Raw genomic sequence first — 21230 nt, forward strand, 5'->3', positions numbered from 1 at the left:
AAACAATCACACACTGAAAGTCTACTGTAATCCTGCATTGGCAGGGTATTGGACATTAGAGAAAGGAGAGAGAAACATCTGTTCTGGTGCACTGAACATACTAGAACCTCTCTCTCCCTACCAGAAGAGATGGGGAAGAAAAGGGATCAGGGTGGATTTAAAAATATATATATATAAATAATAAAAAAACCCCAAACATTTAAATTATTTTTTTCTTTTTAAAAATAAACCTGTTTAAAATGACACATGAATTTAATACAAAGTATGTTAAGGCCTAATCTCTTAAAACATTTAGATAAAAAAAATAAATATGCTGAATCCACAAGTCTCTATCAACATTCTTTTTTTTATATAGAACACTGAAAGTTTTGGAAGAAAAGTATCTGAAGTTTGAAGTCAAGCTTTAGAAATATGGCACATCTGGTCATGCACTGTATTAAGAGCTCGTTTTGTTTAATAAAATTGAATAGTACATGCTGCTGTGTGTTTAATTAAATTCTAGTTACCATCCTAATGCAGCTTGACACAAATCTTGAGCAAAAAAGTTAATTATCTAGTAAATAAGCAATGTATAATTCACAATTTTCTAAACATACTAAAAAAGAATAAGAAGAATCTGAAGATATTAGGCTGTATAATTGCTTAGATAAATGTATATGTATTTATAGTGTTGTACCTCCCCAGATAGCAAAAAGATGTACCAAATCCAGTGTAAATGTTCTATAATCAGCATGTTTTAATGGTCAGATCAACCAGTGAAAATGCACCTCTCTTTACAGGCTAACTGAAGTAAAAATGGAAAAGTTGATTAAACTGGATAATTTAAATCGACGATTTCCACTTGATGATTGAAATCATTATTTAAATCAATTCATCCTGAAAGGAATCCAGTTATATTTTGCACAGCACCACAAGTGAGATCACTCCTCAAAGTCACTGGAGCTTGTTATCCTTACGTTTTATAAAAGGGGACCTTTAAATGAGGCTTTTCTCATTTCACATAATATCCATTCAGTAGATGGGTCAAGTTCATGAGGACATATCAAAGAACACTGTGGCAGAAAGCCATCAGCTCTGACACACAGAACAGCATAAATTCTATTTATGTTACTGACAAAAATAAAATCAGGATAAATTAGAATGAAAACGCAGCAGCAGATTTTAAGTATGCATTAGCAGGAACACTACAAAGTCTACTGATTTGTTCCAAAAAATTATATAATGCTATTTTAATTATATTAAAAGTCATGTATAGTCACATGAATGTCCCCAAGATCCTACAACACATGATGCAAGAGTCTGTGTTAACATTCAGAGAAAGACCAACAAACCAACGACGAAGGTAGCTGAAGTGCCACAGCATCTTCGTATTGCTGTCCCTTAGTCTTCTCGACCGCTATATAGTTTTGTCATGTATTATTTCATATCGTTGTGTATTACCCCCTCAGTGCAAGTCTCATTAATGTTAATGAAAACTACATACATCAAGGAAATTAGATCCTATGACCTGATAATTTAGAAACCCCACTCAAGGTCCTTTATTAGCATCTATTTGTAACATGCTGCTATAAATAATTATTTGCAACCAGGAGTCTTTTAGATAGCTTATTAACATGCAGCACATTCTTCATGAACTCTTGTTTGAAAATTTTTGGTCTTTTTCTTGTCCATCTGAATGATGCAAAATGTAAAGTATTATGAAAGTCAAAATTAAAAGGCTGAAAAACAAGTACAGAAGGAAAAACTAAGTGCATGTAGACAAAATGCATTTTATATATAGTGTATTTCTTTATTCATGATGTCCCTAATATATTAGAAAAACTCACTGTCATTTGTAAGCTAGCTAGAGATTTTAAAATGAGATGCAAAGAGGAAAAATGATTCCACAGCAAAGAAAAGCATCAGATGGGCAGCACAAAGGAAGAGAGCAGTCTAAAAGACATGTGAAAGAAACAGAGGCCTACAGAAATGCACAGTGATCAGGACAATGCATGGCCTAGTGTGGGAGGATACTTGAAATACTTCACAGAACATGCTGACATTGCAGCTTGGGCTGGACCTCAGGGTTGCCCGGGGGAGGCTGAAATCCTGAGCCACATCGAAGCACTGTCTACATAGCTATTTTTAGAGCACTAGCACGAGTCTGTAGACCCAGGCTGCGAGGCTTGGACCCAAATGCAGCATAGACATGTGTTAAGTGCACTGAAAGTTGTTACCATGATGTCAGGTAGCTATTCCTCTATTCCTTCCTGCATGTCAACAGGAGAACTTGTAAAGCAGTTTTGTATTGATGGCAGGGTGGATTGAGTTAAATGAAGGCAATTTAAATAGATTTAAATCATGACTTAAATCACCAAGAGAAAGTCATTGATATAAATCAAGTTTCCCACAGATACTTCTTCACATATTTCTTAAACAATGGTGCAAATCTGATCACTAAAACATGTTAATTTACAACTCAACACAGCATTTTACATCATCTAGGAGGATATACTTTATGTAAATTTTTTAGATAATTTGATTTTTATTAATTTAAGAAATAGTACATAATACTCATTACCTGTGTCAAGCTGCAGATGCAGCAGCAGTACATTAGGAATGGTAAGAACTAAATCTCACACACACAAAAACACAGTAGCACTTCTATTTTATTAAACTAAATCTTAAATGTTACACATTTGCAAATGCAGCAGTCTGAGCTGTCAGCTGACAGCTGTCCTTAAACACTTTTTTTTTTTAAATTTTCCAATTTTATTAACTGACAAATCACCACAACACTAAACGTATGCCGACCTTAAAACTTCTACAACTAGCTCTCATCTTTCCCATTCCCGTGTCATTTTTATTCATAGACTGAAATAGAAACATGAGTTTTCCTGCTTTTTCATCAACTCCAAGTCAATTTCTTAGTTTTGAGTAAATAATACCAAATGATGAAAATATTCTCTCTGTGCCTGCAGAGGAAGCTTCTTTATTGCCTGCAGTTTATCTTTCTGGTGAGGTATTTCTTTCTTCAATGTCTCTTGAAGTGCCTTCCAAATTTCAACAGCATCAGCAATGCAGCAACAATTTCTCTGAAGTTTGTTTAAGGCTATGGATATAGACTTCAGATATAGACTGAGCATATCCTGTACAATCCAATGTTAGATACTTTGTGAAGAAAACCATGATAAAATAGATGGAAGCATCTCATCCAAAGTTTTATGAGAATACGCCAGTTCTTAATAAATTGTTCAAAACAATCAACCACAGAATTCCATCGAACATCTTGAGGGAGAATTAATTTGGATCCTCCTGCTCTCTTCAGTGAAGCTGAAGCAAAATGGTTGTTACAGAAGTATTTTGCGACTTCAACATTTTCTTTTATTCCTGGAGAAGATGTACATAAGCCTTTGGCTAAAAGATGCATTAAATGGGCACTGCAGCCATATGTTATTAAGGAGCATCCCTCTGTTCTGTTTCTTCTAAGGATCTTATCTTTGCCACATTTGCAGCATTGTCTGACAAAACTGCACACAACAGTTGAATTATTATTATTACAGCTTTCACTACCACTTTTAAAAATTGTTGTGTGGGCATTTCCCGATATATCTATTGTTTCTGAAAGATATGCAACCCCATCTTCTGTTGTCATACAGGCACATATTACTGGATCATTGTGTACACTACTCCACCCATCAAGGCTTAAAACTGGCAAATTTCCCCTCAGTATTTCTTGCACACTGTTCAAGTTCCTTTTCATACACTGTATTTAGCAACCTTCCACCAATGTCTGCTCTACCAGGTAGAGTGCAGCCTGGTCGTAAGGACTCAACCACCACGTCAATGAAGTGTTTATTGTTAACAATGCAAAAAGAAGGATTTGTGGCATAAATGAATGGAGCAATCTTTTCATCTGTAGTGTCTTGTTGGTTCTTACTACAACCCCATCCATGGTGGTGATTTTGCTGGATGATTGAAATCTTTTGCTTGCTACTGATACATTGTTGTCTGAAATACTTTTAGCAGCAGTGCTGCAACTTAACGCACCAACGAATGACTCTGAAGTTGTTGCGGATAGACATCACAGTCAAACTCTCATGCTTAAATGGAATTCTTAAACAAAATTCAAAAATGATTTTGAATAGCCGTTCATCTCAGTTCTTTTCACTCTATTATGCAGTTAATCATTTACATTTTTTTCAACAACAATGCAAATCTGATTCCAAATTACCAAAAAAGCGAAGACTGACTGCACTTAGAGTGCACTTAATTTTGGAGTAAGCCCCATAGAACTCACTGGCAATTCTGTTTTTGAAAAAACAAAGTATAGGATGGGGTTCCCTTGGGAAAGTTGAGTTATGCTGAATAGGGAATAGACTTATGGCATCACCATTACGGTCTGTGGCCATGATGTTCCAAAATAAGGGGCATGTATTATGTATAAAAAAATAAGAAAATGACACCCAGTGGCAACTGGCAACTCTAGATTTCTCTTATTGAAGCTTTCTGTACCATATATTTGGGTGATAGATTCTAAACCTAGTTAACTAATTAAACAAGCCATAAGGATTAGCTAAGCTAAACTTTTTTTTCTAGTAACATCCTACACAGCAAACAGTTTGGGAATTTACTTGTTAAATCACACTGGTACTAAAAGGCAGAGTGAGAGTTGTGAAGAATGATGCATTGCAAAGTGAATTATTTAAGTTACTAACCAGTTGATCCACATTGTTCTTCAGACATATCCACATCTTCATCCACATCTTTTCCCAATAAGCAGTTTTCATTACGATGTTTCATTCTTGCAAATAGGCCCTGCATCTCCTTCTTGCACTGCTTATACTCGACACGTTTTCCTTTTTTACCCAGGGAAGGAATTTCTTCATATTCCTAGATAGGGTCTCTCTTACGCCCAGAAGCCGTGACAGTTTTTCTGTGGCAAAAGTATGGGGGAATAGAGGAAGCTGTGTGTGTACTGAATAATGTCTTCCTTTTCCCTTCCAGTCCACTCCACTGTCCTTTCTACTCTGCCTCCGTCCTTTGTCTCTCTGTCTTTAAGACAGTGTCTTAACTAACTCCTCTGTCTTACTTGGCCCAGCTCCACCACATAAGCACAGAACAACAACAATCTGATCCAGCCTGTGTTTTTCCTTTGGATATGTGACTTTAGCCTGCTGAGAAAAAAACAAACAAACTGAAAGCCCAGAACTTTCAAGAAGCAAGAGCTGGAAGTTAGGCTAGACAAACTAGAGCCATTAATTCATTTTTATGAGACTGTAAGTGTAGGTTAGCATGTTTGTGATGGATTTAATTGTAACTTATTTTTTAAATGAGAGAGAATTTTAGATTTTATTGATTTTTTAAAAAAAATTTGATTTAAATTAAATTTTTTTTTTTTAAATTGATTTTTTATCCACCCTGACTGATGGAGAAACAGATAAATCCAGTGATGCAAGAAGCAAGGAGGCAGGAGCTGGAACATAATCCAAAATCTTCTTGTTTCCTTTCCCAGTATTAAACCATGCATTAAAGGTTTTTTTTTAAAAAAAAAATAAGTTGGGGCCCAAGTTTAGTACAATCTACAGTCTTCAGAATCAGATAGGTCTGTGCACTGAATGAGGCAGGGGTACTGTGGAAAACAGTGTGGATCACAGAATTCAAGATTGTAAAAGAGTGCATACACACAAAGGGGGTCAAATTAAGGTTGCACAAGTAGCTTTAATCCAGTGATTTCTTAACTTCTGAGTGCTTAAATTTGCAACCTCAACATCTTTTTGTGTGTACATACAAAAAAAAAGGGAAGAAACTTGTGACAATTATGACTTGTCAGTTTTACTAAATTGAAACTAACTGAAATAATGAGAACTTATTAAAACTCTCAGACCATCATTTCCACAGTATAAATATGACATTTTAACGTGATTTAACAGAGCTCTGTTTAAAAAGCTTAAGAGGCCCTGTCCTACTTTGCTAGTTAGCTATTAAAAGGGAATACACAGTTGTATCAGTGAGCTGTATTACTGGCAGTTTCATTGTGATCAGTAGGAACACTTACTAACTGCCATCTTAACTACTGCAGAGCTGACTCCCTGCCAGGTTGAAAGGCTAAAGTTGATATCAATACAATTGGTGCTTTAAATCTTATAAATGTATGAAGCATTCATCCTACCAAACAGTTACCTATAAATGACAGAATTTACTTTGGGTATACAAGAGAAGATACAGGGGAGGATGTGGGGGTTGGATATCACGTAACTCCTCCTTCTATTTCACTTTAGATGGTCTCAATCTGCAGTAAAACAGGTTATGAACCTTGCATTGGTAGATCTTTAGTCATTGACCACTGTGTTAGAAAAATGGCTTTTTAAAAAATTTTAGAGACGAACAATAACATACATCTTTAATCTAGCACTTGCCTGAGTATTAACTGGCACTATTAAAAAATAGTTTGGGGTCTATAGACCTTCCTTAATTTTTTTCAAAGCATGAAATCTTTCCATGATTTGTATCTTCTTAAGGAGGCACTCTGCCCTTTTCGTAGAGAGCCAGAAGGATATTTATTCCAGAAGCTTTATTTCAACAAACAGGGCTCGTTATCTGCCATCTATTCCTCCTATAGCTATTAGTACAATGAGGAAGTAGTAGGGCAAACTGATGGGAAATATAAACTCTAGGTAAATTCCAACATACAACACAGGCTTTGAAAAAAAAGTAGGGTTTTTTATTTGAACTCTTAAATCATGCAGAAAAAGTTGAAAAGGATTGATTGATAGATAGTTCAAGTGATTGGTAATGGAATAGACAGCCTGTTGTTTTTAGGTGGCCAGATTTGAGGCTGTCAGTTGAAATCCACCCAGTATCATATGATGACAGACAGGTGGAAACAAACTCGTACTATAATTGGTGCTAACTGGCTTCCTGTTAATTTCAGTTCTTAAATTTATCAGTGCCTTATGGTCAATTAATTCAATCTATGACCTACTTGTTGTAGAATTGGTCCCTTCAGATCATGACTGCAGCATATGGGAAGAGTAACATGGGGAACCTTGCACTGCTGCTGTCCACGATAGACATATTTTTAGAAAATTCAGTCTCCAGACTTTTGTCTACCCAGCACTCTCCAAAAGGTATTAACTCAATACATTTTTAAAATACAGTACTCGGGTCCCTCAATATTTATATTCACAACTCAACTGCTAGATGAACAATATAACCTTGGAAATGCTTCTGTTGACTAAACTTTAAGGGGTCATGCATATGGATGAGCAGGTTATTCTGTTTATGCCAGAAGCAATGTCACTACATAATCATGATATCTGTAAATAAGATGAAAGATGTTTGATTTTGCTTCTGAAGAATCTTCTTTTAAACAAGAGAGAAAGAATAGGCCAGGTTAAGGTGCTAGTGTGGTACTCAGGAGACCTGGTTCATTTCCCTGCTCCACGAGACTTTACGGTGTGGCTTCTGGGTGAGTCACTTAGTTTCCCTATGCCTCAGCTCCTCATCTGTAAAATGGGGCTAACTTCAGAAAGGTGGTATGTGAATAAATACACATACTTAGATACTATTGTAATAGGGGCCATACAAGGAGTTAAATCAGATGAAAATTATTACTTGAAATTTGCATCATCCCCACAGAACAATTATACACACGAGTTATAAGCAACCAAAAAAAATGTTTTAGAAAGGTCATCTCAGCCTTACCTGTAGCAGCAAGATAGCACTATAATTATACCTAATGAACTAATGAGCGGAACCAAAGATAAAAACCCCACAAAGTTCAAATATTTCTACAAACTGACAGATCATAACTGCCATCAGATCTGCCAGGCACTTAAAGCACCTTGTAGTGCAGTGTAAGCTAATAAATATGGAACCCCTATTACTGAACTATTAAGGTTGAGATTTTACAAGCAAAAAAAATCAAGAAATTTCTGCTACAATCTATACAAACTAACTCTGCTCCATTAAAGACAGTGTTTTGTTTGATTGAATATAATCTTAACTTCAGTATACAGTGAAGTCTGTTTTAAGCAGTCACTGAAAGAAGTAGTTTTTGCATGCTTCTGGGTTGTGAAGCCCAGTACATACAAAATGAATTTAGAAGCACTAGGTAGATCCCCAGTGGAAAAATTGTCAGCCTTTCTGGGCCACATTCTGATGCCAACTTTAGAGGACTGTGGGGGACACAGGATGAAATAATTGGCTGGCTGCAGACTCCAAAAGGTGTGTGTGAACAGATGCCCAGCCCTATATATGATTGCACACTGCATGCACTTCATGGCAAACAATATAGTGCCTACAACCCTGCTCCCAATGACAACATTCATACAAACTTCATGTCATCTTCATACTTCAAGTGTACATTATATCATTTTCACTCAAAATTTATTTCAGCCTATATTTCCAATATTATATATTCCAAAGCAACAAATAAAATCCTAATTTCTTCTTGAGTATAGAGAATTGAACCAGTTTCTATTAATCCCTGCATCCGTTAGTTATACTGTACATTTTGTGGTGCATTAAGGACATATCTTGCAGAGTAAGGTTCTTCTCTAGCTTTTGTTTTCATGTTTTGATTCAGATACCAATTTGGCTTTATCTCCCTTCATTATTATTTCACTCTTGGATAAATCCAGATCATAGAACACTTCTAGACCAACTCTTCAAGTTGACTACAGGACCTTTGATTAAGTTACTTAGGGTTAGAAACACAAAGGTGCTTAGATGCAATGCTGAGCATTGCAACACTTAACTTTTAGATGCTCAGCCACCCAATGAATTTTTCTGCCCTGAGGTGGGTGCTCAGGTTCCCTATACAATTCATGGAACAGCTTGGTGCCTAAGAACGGGATTCATAGAAGCCAGCATGCTAAGTGGGGACCCACCTAAATCAGCCAGTAGTAAATTCTGAGGAAGTCATTAGGCACCTAATTCCAGGTTGGAGGGAGGCACTTCTCTGCGCTCAGGTGCCTAAGCCAGTTCATCCCTTTCTCAGGAATAAGCAGACCTCCATCTCAGTATAGCCAATAACCCAATAGTCAAGGCATTCACCTGGAACGTGGGAGACCTGTTTTCAAATCCCACCTGCGCCTTATTTGGAGTAAGAACTTGAACTTGGGTCTCCTACATCCTGGGTGAGTACCCTAACCACCAGGATACAGAGTCAAACATACTCCCTCTGGCCCAATGAGTAGTAGAAGAACTCCAACAGAAGAGACTGACAGATACTCACATCAGAACACCAAATAACCTAGAGATCAGAGCACTCACCTGGGATATGGGAGACCTCAAATACAAGTCCATGCTCCAAATCAAAGCAGAGTGGGAATATGAAAACAGGTCTCCCAATCCCAGGTAAGTGCCCTAATTACCAGGATATTGAATATTTTCAGATGATACATGCTCCTCCACCAACACACAGAAAATTCTGATCTGGTCACCTCCAGCTGTTTTGCATGTGAGGGTCCCCACAGGTGAGAAAGCAGAGGAATACCTTGTTTGAGAATCTTGCCACTCTGAGGCAGGATAATGATCAGTTCAGCGGTATCAAGACCTACGTGGTTTTGTGTATGACTGATAGCAGAAGCTTGGTCGCCTAGAGAATGCAGGCACCCCCAGGGCAAGACAGCAATTGAGCATGGGTTTATGGACCTCAGTGGCATTAATGTTGGACTTAGAGGCCTAACGTGATAATTAGGCACTTAAATCTATTTTTTTGGACCTAGCCATTAGGCCCTTTTCTAAATATTCCCCTCTATCTTTAACTTTCAGCAGTTAAACAATTTTTAGGGGGTACGTCTTCACTGATGGCAGCAAATTTGCCACTGTCTGATTGATCTATCCGAATCAATTGAGCGGTCAGTGAAGACCCGCTCAATTGATCCGGAAGTCGACTTGTTAAAACCACCCCTCAAGTGGCACAGCACAGTGAAGACGCCACACACAACGGAAGTTAATAAGTCGACGGGAGTTATGCAAGCTATGCAGAGTAGGTTGTATAACTACCATCAACTGCCGCCGAATTTTAAGGTAAGTGTAGACCAGGCCTTGGTTTAACAGCTGCACTGCTGACCAATTTAACAGAACCATTGGGATGGTGGCACTTCAGTCTATCTCTATCCATAACATCCTCCTCTTCCCTCACATTCAATCTAATGCATTAAGAATAAAGCACCAGGTAACAAATGGTAATTTGTAAGTCATTATTGTCTTCAGTTTAAATTTAATCTTTTGAATCAGGGAAACCATATTAATGATATTAAACATTCATCACAAGTTATTATTCTGTATTGAGACTAAACATTACCAGTTTTACATACAAGGTCTAGAATTACGTTTTCACATTCTTTCCATTTTTGGAACATCAATTGGAAACATTTTTATTGCTCCAAAATTACTACAAGATCCTCCTTTACTAAAAGATATCAAAATGTAGAAGGCAGAATTCTGGCATTTAAGTGTACAAATTTTAACATAGGGTCAAAAATCATGCAAATTGTACACAGAACAGAAGGTATGTTTGAAACTGTATGTATTGGATATATTAACTGACAAATACTATATAGCATTAGAAATTACATGTCCCCCAAAAGTCACATTTTAACTATTTTAATCGTGTAGTACAGAAAACAGGCAGAGTGATGTCTAAAGGGATAGGCAACTTTAAAAGGTGGAGATAATAGTTTAAGATACCAGGCTTGTCCCAAAGTCCTCCCGCTAATATTTTTGGTTTCATGTTTTATTAGGGATTTCTCTCCAGTTAGTGTACAAAACAATTGCACAAACAGAAGAGAAAATGAATACACAAAGTTGTAAAAGCACAAATTAAACAAGCATTTCTCATTTGTAAGTAATAGTAGGTAGAACATTTCAGATAAAAGTGTAATTTTAAGTTGGTGCCCTACTGATTTTGAAATACCTTCTTCATGTCCTTCATTCCCTCTGGCAAATCAACCGATTCTCCAGAAGGGGTGAAGAGAGAAACAGATAGGAGAGGGTAAATACAAATAGGCCTTTTAAGTGTAAGCATGGGCTCCTGTCAAACAAATTCCAATGATAGCCATCTGAAAACGGTTCTTACAGTACCACCCATCCATTCCCAGAACTGTGGCCTAATAAATTTCCTGCACCAACATGTCACTGTAACTACCACCACTCAGTTGGGCCAAGATCTTTGATGACAATGCAGCAATCTAAACTTTGTCTACAAGGGAAAGTTCTCTTTTTTCTAAACAGAAACTGACTTGTGTTCATATACAAATTGTCTTGTATAGGTTTAATTCCACCACTTAAATCGACATACTTAACCCATTTCCAAAATGACTTAGGGCAGCATGTTGTTTTTTAAAAAAAGCACTGCCCTGCAAAACACCACTAATCTGAAGGCCCCTCTCCCAGCCTAAGGGAGGAGCTACTGAACCAAGAACTCAAATGAATTCAGGGGGCAAACAAATGATAAAACAGGGACAGGAGTGAGGGTCATAGGTTCAAAATCAGGGATCCAGAAGGGGACACTGAGCAGAGAACCCTGAGGAACAGTGAGCGTTGTTCAAACGTGTCTAGGGAACTAGTAGACACAGCCCAGAAGAACTCTGCCCAGATTTGTGAACCAAGTGAGGAATGGATGTCCAGGGAGTGAACAGATGAGCCTGTACTCTGATCACTGGGACACCAATTAGTTCTCTCAGAGTAATCTGACTGAGATAATAAGATAATCAGGATGGCAGGCTGGGTGAAATAAAGAGACAATTAGCTCAGAAGGATAGAGATAATGAAATGCAAAGGAAGAGAGGAACAGGGCTAGCTGAGTCCAGTCTCAGAGGCCTCAGGAAAGGGAGACCTCTGCTCCTTTATGTTGCTGAAAAGAGGGCTAAAAGCACAAAGAGTATGATAAATAGTCTGTTGCTAGGGAGTTTAGTAGTGCTGGTGAAAGGAACTCAAATGGCACTGTGAATGCACAACCAGTGGAGTCTGTGCAGTTTCTGAATTTCAAGAAGACAGGAGTTAAGGTACACCCTGTTACATTCCTCTATCAAGTTTAGGCAGTTTCCGGCTTGTACCAAAAATCTAGCTCAGTTGTCTAGAGCTTCTTTCTATAAGGTGGATTTGCCAAAATGGCTTTAAAAAAAAAAAAAAAAAAAAAAGATATCCATAGACATTAACATGACTTGCCTCAAGACATCTAGCAACAGTGACTGAACCAGAATTAGGAACCACACCTAAAATGTTCCTAGGGCACATTTTTTGCTCTCTTCCGCACCTTATCCCACAAGAGTAGCTCGGTCTTTGTCTAGATTAATGATCACATTCCTAAGGATGAGAGGGTAGTTCTTTCAATCTTTTTCTTTCCTAAGGCTGTCAAACCAGGGTCTAATGACAACTGGAAATTTTTGCCATGTGGATGCTTGCATATTAGGAATATGATTAAGAGCACCAATTTACTTCATATTAGAATATAACACTTGACTAATATTATCCAAAAACCACACTTCAAAAAGCTATTTGAGCATTTTGCTATCAGAATAATTCTGCATTACCAGCCACAGAACATATGGCTGGAACCTCATCAACAGGGAAAATGTGTCAAATTTTAAGACTGTTTTCTTTTAATTTAATTTAAAAGCTAGTCTAGCCCTTTCTAGCAATCATTTGTATTTCGGTAATAGGAATGAGCTAGAGTCCTCTTGATGTAGACAATACCTCCCTGCTCAAAGCCCAAACCTGACGCTTTTAAACCCAACACTGAGGTGAGAAAGTTTTTTTTTTTTTTTTTTTTTTAAAAAGAAATAGTTGTTTTAAAAAAGTCAGTATCCTAAACCACATTAGCACACATGAAGAATCATTTTAGCTATTCTTCATGCGCCATTCCATGAAGACACTTCCATTCTTTCCTTCATCCCTAGCAACAGATGAGGCCTCTCTAAGGCCTTGTCTACACTACAAAGACCTATTTTAGGTCCATTTACAGCTACCGCATTAATTAATTTGATGGCTGAGGTCCACATTGCTCTCCTTGGGTTGGTGGTGTGCATCCTCACCAGAAGCACTTCCACTAGCCTAAGAGGGGCAGTGTGGGGAGCTGAGCTCTTGGGCTCCCAGTGGGCTGCCCCCCACAACCCGTTCCTGCTAGGAGCGGGATCCAGCTGCTCCGCTCAGCTCTCCAAGAGAGCAGGGGGCAGCTGGGCTCTAGCTGCCCAGCTTTCTCATCAATTTCATGGCTCTGCTGAATGACAGCCAACAACTGATGTAAGGAAGGCAGTGTCTATACTGACTAACTACACTGACATAAGCCCTACACCTCTCCTTGAGGTGGTTTTATTATGTCTGCATAGCAGAGGAATTACATAAGTGTGAGGAGCATTTCAGCGTGTAAACCTCCACTGTTTTATCATCAAAAACTGACTTTTGTCGACAAAACTGTGTAGTATAGACCAGCCCTAAGAGTGAATTTCTAGCTCCTCTCCTTATATAAGAAGACGGGACAGACTAACATTAAACACAGCTCAAAAAACCCCCCAAAATATTGAGGTAGTAATGTTTCTAGAAGTTGTTTATCCTGATACAGGAAATAAAAAAAAATCTGTGTTAATTTAAGCTACAATGCAACAAACCATGTTTTGTAATTTTTATACTACTAAGTGATGTCTGAGAGTGCATCCCTGAGCCATCAGTGCATAGGGCCAAAGTCCTTGTAAAACAGCACACACCCAAGGTGCACACACAAATAGTGTAGGAATGCACACCCTGATGTGGCTGTTTGCTTAACTAAGACTTCAAAGCATGTGCGCAGCTGTTGACCCATCTGGTCATATTACGCAGGTATTCAAGCATTGTCAGGTGATCAGAAAGTACATGCTAACTCAGCCTAAAAGATATTATCTGTTGCATAAACAAGATACTGCAATAGGTGTGTCATTTATTTTAAAGCACACCTTCGATCATTAGTGCTTCATGAAAAGCTGTTCTATTTAAAGATGATTCTGACAACACATTTTCAATTTTCTTCATTATTTTTCTTCAGTCATCTTTATCAAAAATATTTAAAGCAGCACCATCACTGTGGTATTTAAGTTCCTGAAGAAAGTCACAGTCCCTCTATAAGCAATATCAAATATCTCCATAGTAACTAACTGTGCTGCCAGGAAAAGAATTATGACAAGGAATCCTAGCAATCCATTTGCGGCAGAATTTGCATTTTTACAAAGAATCATTAGCTTTTACATTTTGTGAAAAATAAAAATGTATTAAACTATTAAATGTTACTGAAAGTACCAGTGTCACTTATTCAATGCGTGCAACCTCTCCCTCTTGTGGTTGATTTTTTTAATGCACTTTAAATTTACATAGCTAAACATACTCCAATAAACTGCTTTCAGTGTACAGGGGTTTGTATTTTAGTGCCTCTCAAATTTCACTTTAGCCTCCAGATGTGAGTAATTAAAGTTATGAAAAAATGCCAAAAACTTTAAAAATCACCCCTAAAGCCCATGTCACTGAGTTTGGCAAGGACAAATTACACGTTGATAGTAATATGCTGTTCTGTACTGCATGCAGCAAGGCCGTAGATTACGTTCAAAGGCAGACATTGCAGAACACATGGAATGCACTAACTATAAACTGAATGAAAAGAAACGGAAACAAGAGGCTGAAACAACAGGGCCATCGAGAACACTAATGAAATAATGCACTGTGATTGGATCATTCTATTAATTTTATTTTATTATAATGACTGATGGCACTGGTAGGCTTCAAACTTGCTTAAAAAACTGTAAATATATCAATAAAACATGTTCCACTGATATCTATATATTGTGGCTACAGAAACTGACGTTTAGCGTTTCATTTTAATCGAGGAAAAATGTGGATTTTTATGCTTTTTATTACAGAATTTTGGTTGGTTTGTTTTTTTAATCATAGAAAACTAGGATCCCTGATTATGACTTCAGGTGATGGACACAGAGACAAACACTTAGGTCACACTACTCTGTTTTCATAGAAGTGACCTTAATAGTAATAAAATGGGGAATATGATGCATTAGTAGAAACGTTGCTATTTAGAGTTTAGATTTCCCATGAGACGTCAGCAGATCTTCAAGTGCACTGCAAGGGACAAGATCAAAAATATTACCAACAATCAAGGCAAAACACGCTTAAAATCATATTCCAAATTGTTATTTAAAAATGTTTTAGTATTTTATTGAATATATACACTTGTAAAAAATTAAAATAAAAAAGCCTGTCTTGTTTTACAATATATATACACACATATACACACACTTTCCTGTCTCTAGTCTATTTCTTAAATTTCCAAACAAGCCTGTTTAATAGAAGTTTAAAAGTTTAGCCACAAGCAACACACTTAAAATCTGAAACCAGACAATAGCTAACACACACCAAGAAAGCTCCAGAACAGAAAAGGAATGCAGATGAAGAACATCAAGAAAAGAAAGTAGTCTGAAGCAAGTGCTGGCCCAAATGAAGACTGACAATCAAACACATGGGTGAGGGAAGGAGAAAAAGGTGGAATAGGAGTACAGGTGGCATGGGGTATACAATAGAAAGAGAAAAGAATGTTGTTTTGATAACAAAAGTAAGAATCTTACTAGCAGAGTCCTGACTTGAGTGGTTGTACTTGGTACCTACAATACAAGAATTACATTCTTGTACAAACGGTCAAGCCTAAAGAAAGCAAATACAGCAATACCAAATAGGCTGATGAATGCAAGTAATCAAGCGGGGGGGGGGGGGGGGGCGGCAGCGGCAGCGCGCTACAAAGTGGCAGATCCCTATAAGTCCTGAAGAGATCTAAGAGATGCAAATGCCTTCAAGAAGATCTAGAGGAAAATGTTGATGACTGTAACATATGATACAAGAGTATAGAGTCTTAGATAGGCGTGTCAGCTATCATGTAAATCTAAATGAAAGTGTAAATAAATCTGTCATTCTGATTTACATTAATTAATATACTTGCTGCTAGAGGGTACAGAATGTAAGAGGCTTTATTGACTCATCCTAACCACTCTATGCTAGAGACATATGGGAAACCACACTGAAACAGAGAAATGGTGGATAGTTACAGGGAAGCGTCCCTCTGCCACAGAATGCTAAACTGAGTGGTGGTTACAAAGATAAAATAATCAAATCTTCTAAGGAATCCCAGTTATGTAACAATCCAGTACTTATGGCACAGGTCTTTGACAAGGTACATTATGGGAATTTTGAGTTGGTATCTGTCAGAAGGGCCAGTGGAATTTCCATATTGGAACAAGCTCATGATCCATCCAGATATAAGAAGGTAGATTGGTCTCCTGTACTCATTCTATTCTTGGTTTCTGTTAAGATTGGTAACCCGGGTTCCACCTGTGATGGGATACCTGGGAAGTAGATGAGATGACCATCTTTACGTTACATAGGCCACCAAAACCAGTGACAAAGGTTTTCACATTACTAATAATGGAGTGACCAGACAACTGAAGACATTAAAGAACTTAAAAGGAAAGTAGCAAGATTAATTCAGTCACACGTGACTACAATACACAAAGTCTAAGAGGTGAAAAGTTAGATACTAGAAAAGTGAAACTTCAAGTTTCCTTATGACGTCATTATCAAATTCTTGTCTTTTAGAAAACTGTCTACAGCTTGTTTCATCCTTAATGCATTCCATATATTGACAGCAGCCAATCTCTGAATGAAACAAGGACCAAAATCTGCTGTTATACCAGTGGAACTGAAGAGAATTTAGCTCAAGCAGCACACATTTTGATTATATTGCTTTGGATTACTGTAACCAAGGTCAGTGAAGCAAGAGGAAGTGCACTCAAGTATTTGGAGATAAAAATAGAAACACTTAGTTCTATATTGTTCAGAGCTCTTTTCCAGGTGCCGCTTCCCGTCATATTTAAACACAACTACATGAAGAGAAATTTTAGACAGAAGAGGATTGTTGTCTCTCCACACAACTGCAAGAAGAAAGAGGCAGTTTGATGATTTATTTTGGAATTCTTCCCCATATGTGGATATGGGCACAGAGAAGCCATACTGAATGATTATTAACTAATTTCTGAACCAACTCTGTATTATGCAACACTAGTCACTAGGCTTTCTGATAAAATTAAGTAATCAACCTAAAGCATTACAATAAATGCATATAAATAGTTAAAAGATTTTCCTCCTTTGCCCAAATGTTAAGCTAACAATTGTATTTAGAAAAAAATTAAATGTACACACTTAAGTATATTTATAAATACAACTAACTACAAAACTTAAATGAAGGAAGGATTAAGCGGAAGCAGACTACTCTAAAATGCAAGGTAATTGGAAGCCAATAAGTAACTTGGAATAGTTTTTACATTCTTGCAAGTAAAAGTTAGTAAATTTACTAGAGTTAAACTTTGAACTTTCGAGCTTTTCAACACACTATGCTGATCATATGAATATGAAGAGCAAAAGGTGGCTAGATGAAGAGTTCAATTATGAAAAAATCCATCCTACTGAATAGTTCTGTCCACTCATCAGCAAATTCCTTGGCTACTCTGTCAGAGTCCTGCTACATTTCAGACTAGTCAAACCTGTATTCCATTGAATATAAATCTCCAGCTTTTATTTCTTTGCTAGATATGTCTTTCCTCTTTCCCAGTAAAGCCAATGCAGACTTTTCTCTCTAACTGTTTTGCTCAAGCACCCCACTGAACTGATCTTTGAAACAAAGGTGTGTGTGCACACATTCTCACTTCTACTGTTACCTGTGTGCAACATTTTTTAAATATACTGAACAGCAAAAGAAAATGGTGATTGAAGAAATCTCATTATAAATACAGAGCTCTTCAGTTGCTCAAAGGCACTAAAGAACAAAATATGCTACCTATTTAAGGCCAAGACTTTTCTACTTTGCTGAAAAATAATTTCCATTAGTTTCTTAGAGCAATTTTTATAGTTGTCTAAATATATATATATTTATGACATTAGTTATAGTATGTCCATGCTCAAAAGAATGAAGCATCAGTTTTCAGGGTTTTCATTTTGTAAACTCACTTCTAAAAGCAGACCAGAATTATGAATGTGGTATTCAACTGATATAAACAGCATGAAAATGATATCAGGAAAAAGGGTCAGTCCTTGAGCAATAAGGTTTCAGTTTTATTTACTTGTTATCCTGTGCAAGAAATCAAATAAATTAAACTGAAATGTGGAAAGGCAACGGGACTTGATGGCAGGAATATAAAAGTGTCTGCTTGACTTCTTGCTTGCTTGTCTTGCATGGAGACCATGAAGATATCCAGGCTGTGGAGCAGGCCAAAGTGGCTGCACTACTCAAATCACAGAGACCTTAACTCTGGAAGGGTAGCAAATGACTGATGACCAATCTGGTTTCTGTCTAGGACATTCATACTAAGGTAAAGTTGCAAACCTAATTTAATACATCTAAAATGACAAACTTGTTGATCTGTTGGCTGCTGATGAAACTGTGAACCATAGGGCACTTCTACTGAAATTGGCAAGAACTTTGAGAAATAGCAAGACGGTCCAGATCATCTCCTCCCTGCTTGTGGATGGGACTTTTTTTGCTGAAATGGATCGTCAAAAAAGTCAATGGCATACTCACCAGAATGGATTGCCCCAAGGTTCTATTACCCCTGCTGTTTAATGTTTACACAGAATTCCCCCAACATGAGAAGATTCATTTATGCAGGTGATCTTAGCATCATGACCCAATCAGAAAGATTTGGGGATACTGAGCGCATTCTAATTGACTCCCTGAGTACACTTGGAAAATATTATCGTACTTGGTTCCTGAATGCCAACTTTAGCAAGATTCATGTGAGAGGGGCATGCTTGTAACACCATCAGGCCGTGCAAAAATTTCAGATATCATGGGATGGAACTATCCCTGAGCACTATGAACATTTGGTGTACCTTGGGGTCACATCAGACTGAACACTGACACTCAGAGCACAAGACGAAGCTAAAAGAAAAAGTGAATTCCAGGAGCTGTGTAGTCCATAAACAAGCCAATACAAAAAGGTGGAGCTGACCCCCAAAAAGTCTGAGCAACCAGTCTCACCCTATGTTACTCAACTGTGGAGTACGGCGCCCCAGTATGGTCATGCTCCAGCAATACATACAAAATTGATACTGAACTCAATCGATCCTGTGGGATCATCACAGGGATTTGAAACAGACACACACAGTTGCTATGCTGTCTTGCAGGGACTGCACAACCATCAGTGAGGCGGGATGCCTTCAGTAAAAAGGAGACAAAAACAAGTGCATGATCTAAGGCATCCACTGTATGGACACATTCTACCACCCAAGAGGCTGAAATCAAGGAAGATCTTTACCTCTGAAAATCCTTTACCCCAAAATACCACTATGGAAAGTTACAGCGTCACAAAGTGGAAGGGAATATTGATGATCTTGGAGAACCTGGTTCCTTTAGAACTCCCCCCTCCTTCAGGCACTGACCTTATATGAAAATACTGGCGTTCTCTAAATCAAGTGAGAGCTGGGGTGGCAAAGACTGGTCACAATATGACCAAGTGGAAACTCAGAAATTGCCCCAAATGTGAATGTGGACAGCCTTGGCAAACCCATGAACATTGCCTGAGGCATTGCAACCCCCCCCCCCCCCACACTCAATTTCCTGTACTCCTGAGGACAATAATCTTCAAGGTAAGTGACAGCATTAGGTTTGGGCTGCAGTTTTGGAGCAACAAGCTACGGACCATGATGATCTTGGGTAAGAACAAAAATATCCTCAACAGAATTTTTTCTTAAGTTTCAACCCAAAAATAATGAAAGCAAAATAACAAGGAACTGTAATTTTCTTTTCTATTCGTAAAAACCTAAGAATTGTTCCTTGCACAACTGACCAAAACATGTTGCACTCACTGCCTGTGGATTTAATGAAACTGAAAGTTTTTTTTTTAAATCTCCTTTAAAAATTGCCCATGTGGATCTTCACTCCTGGGATAAGCATGCCATACTGGTGCTCGGTGGGAATGCATTTATCCCAAGAAGCAATATCCTAGAAGAACCACTGTAACTATTTATTAAGCAAAACTTGACTTTGAAATTGCCTACATGTCCACTATAATTATTTTCAACATGTATATCTGTTATACATTAATCTTAAATTTACAACTAATGCTATCTGAGATAATACATGTTTGCTACATTTATTCCCTTACTAGGTAATTGAAATAAAATGATTTCAGTCAAATTAAGGTCCATTACTACAGAACAGTCTGCTTTTACTGAGATTTATTCTTATTATTATTATTGGTTTCCTCTGGGGGGAGGTGAGGGTCACTAAAATTAAATAAGCAATTGCCACACATTAACAACATTTGAAAACGTGTAGAACTGCTGAAACATGTTCAGGCTGCAACTAGCAACCGCAGTGGCAGAGAACGTTAAAACCAATCTTCGGCAAACTCCTGAGATGAAGTATATTCTGGAAGCAAAAACTTCCTTGAGATTAGCTGGCCCCAAACAAATGGCTCGTCATAAATACAAGCCACAGCCCATCTAACTCACTCGGCTCGCTCGCTCAAAAGGCAAAGCGATGAATTTTTTGAATCCAGAATTAAAGGCGAGAGTGCCTGTAGGCCCAGCCAGAAGGCAAGTAACCGTTTTAATGACGGCAAAGAGGGACGATTCCCATCCACCCGCCAGAAGGGTGAGACGACCCGGGCTGAGCCCAAACCCAAAAGATCTGTCAAGAGCAGCACAACCTGTCGCTTTCTCTGAAGTGCAGCGAAACTGAACGCCTGCGGAGGGAGATGTGCAGGGCGAACGGGGGGGGCTGGGCCCGCCACATCCTGCAGCCGCCGCTCAGCGACCCAGGAGCGGGGCTGGCGCCGCCTTTGAGAAGTGGCGACGCTGCAGATGCGCCGCCGCCTCCTCCTCCCCTTACCCCCCCACCACCACGCACCCGCCCGGCCCGGCCCGGCCCCTCCGAGGAGCTAGGACGGCAGAGCAGCAGATCTGGCGCCGGACGCTTCGCCTGCAAGTGTTTCGGGCCAGGCCCCCCCTCGCCGGGCCGCTCCTTTACCGCGCTGAGCCGCGAACACCGGATGGGCCTTTTAAACGCGACGCCTGGCGGAGGCAGGAGACGGACGGACAGACGGCCGGACGGACGGGAAATGGGGAGGGGCCGGGAGCCGATCCGGGAGGCTGATTGGGGGGGTGGGGGAGGAGAAGCTGGGGGCTGATCGGGGGGTTTGGGGGGACACCGCTGCACC

At 38.6% G+C, this 21230-nt stretch overlaps 1 protein-coding gene across 2 annotated transcripts in view; it reads right to left on the bottom strand.

Annotated features, from left to right (window-relative positions):
• Positions 1–21230, bottom strand: part of ETNK1 (ethanolamine kinase 1) — a 52246-nt gene that overhangs the window by 30618 nt on the left and 398 nt on the right. The window contains exon 1 of one of the 2 annotated variants that reach the window (XM_067559209.1): positions 4698–12042. The exons of the other annotated variant lie outside the window; for it this stretch is intronic. Coding sequence (XP_067415310.1) covers positions 4698–4769 — 72 coding nt within the window. The 5' untranslated portion in view covers positions 4770–12042. Of the gene's footprint in view, positions 1–4697; positions 12043–21230 lie in introns of those variants that run through there. 2 annotated transcript variants of the gene reach the window in all.

This window comes from Emydura macquarii, unplaced genomic scaffold (genome assembly GCF_026122565.2).
Source record: "Emydura macquarii macquarii isolate MOO-44397 ecotype Brisbane River unplaced genomic scaffold, CSIRO-AGI_Emac_v2 contig_2205, whole genome shotgun sequence".
Classification (NCBI taxonomy): Eukaryota; Metazoa; Chordata; order Testudines; family Chelidae; genus Emydura; species Emydura macquarii.